The sequence below is a fragment of the Chaetura pelagica genome, unplaced genomic scaffold, assembly GCF_000747805.2.
Source record: "Chaetura pelagica isolate M959 unplaced genomic scaffold, ChaPel_1.0 scaffold109, whole genome shotgun sequence".
Lineage (NCBI taxonomy): Eukaryota > Metazoa > Chordata > Aves > Apodiformes > Apodidae > Chaetura > Chaetura pelagica.
Window position 1 is genome coordinate 2,850,817 of NW_009970725.1, and position 1,215 is coordinate 2,852,031.

Genomic DNA, 1,215 nt, shown 5'->3' on the forward strand with positions numbered 1-1,215 from the left:
ACCCTCCGAGCCGGGATTGGATCCCTCCTGCCTGCAGCCGGAGAGCCCTCCCAGGAAAAAAAAAAAAACAACAACCCAGCCTGTTTGGAAAAAAAAAAAAAAAAGTGCTTGAGAACATCCCGAAGTGATTGGAGGAGCGGAAAAACCCTTCCCCCGCCTTGCACCTGACTCGTGGGTATTTACAGGACTTTTCAAGGCGCCTCTAGCGCTGCCACCACACAAGCCCGGCGGATGGAGGGCGCGGGGAAGGCGATGCGGTAGGGACCGATGCGCTGGCAGTGAGAGCCCGTGCGTGTGTGTCCCGCGCACCGCCCGCCCCACAGCAGAGCCTGCGAGGAGGACAGAGCCTGCATCCAAAATGCCACGCTCCTTCCTGGTCAAGAAACATTTCAATTCGTCCAAGAAGCCGAATTACAGCGAGCTGGACACTCATACAGGTAACAAAACCGAACGCCGGCGCGTTGCTTCCGAGGGCGCAGCCGTCGCGGGGCGGTGAGGAGGAGGGGTGGGATTGCTTTTCAGGGGTGGGGGAATGGGTTAGATCAGGGCTAGCTCGTTTTTGCATACAAGGAGGGAGTTTTGAGAAATATGGCAATGCTGCCCAGAATGAATCATAAAGTTTGCTCATCCACTTGAACTCAGTTAGTCAGAGAGGGCTTGGAGTTTTCCTGTTCTGTGCCTGGTGGTGGGGGAATTGAAACTTCTATGGAAATCCTTCAGGAAGTTTCACTGCTTCATTGTATCAGGCTGCAGGGACTTAGAAACGCATGCTGCCTAGAAGAGACTCTCCAACTGTGACTTGGCTGTTCAGGGCGCTGTCTCTGCTATCAGAACATGTGTATTAAATAGTTGGGTTTTTTTTCAATCTCCTATTATGCAGATGACTGTACTGAGCCTTAAGTTCTGCACCTTTTAATCCCCAAAATGTTAATTTTACTGCCTTTTGAAATATTTTTAGTTCTCTTACCTTAAAATTGTCTTCTTTCTCCAGTGATTATATCCCCATACCTGTATGAAAGCTATCCAGTCCCTATCATACCACAGCCAGAGATCCTGAGCTCAGTAGCTTACAATCCCATTACTGTGTGGACTACAACCGGGCTGCTACCGTCTCCATTACCCAACGACCTCTCTCCACTTTCTGGATACCCCTCATCTTTGGGAAGAGTCAGCCCACCTCCCCCTTCTGACACATCCTCCAAAGACCACAGCGGT

General features: G+C 50.9%; 1 protein-coding gene across 1 annotated transcript in view; it reads left to right on the forward strand.

Annotated features, from left to right (window-relative positions):
* Positions 1-247: 247 nt before the first annotated feature.
* The window catches only part of SNAI2 (snail family zinc finger 2), a 3,008-nt gene continuing 2,040 nt past the window's right edge, over positions 248-1,215 (forward strand). Inside the window, exons 1-2 of the mRNA XM_010006813.1 lie at positions 248-437; positions 992-1,212. Coding sequence (XP_010005115.1) covers positions 359-437; positions 992-1,212 — 300 coding nt within the window. The 5' untranslated portion in view covers positions 248-358. The remainder of the gene's footprint in view (positions 438-991; positions 1,213-1,215) is intronic.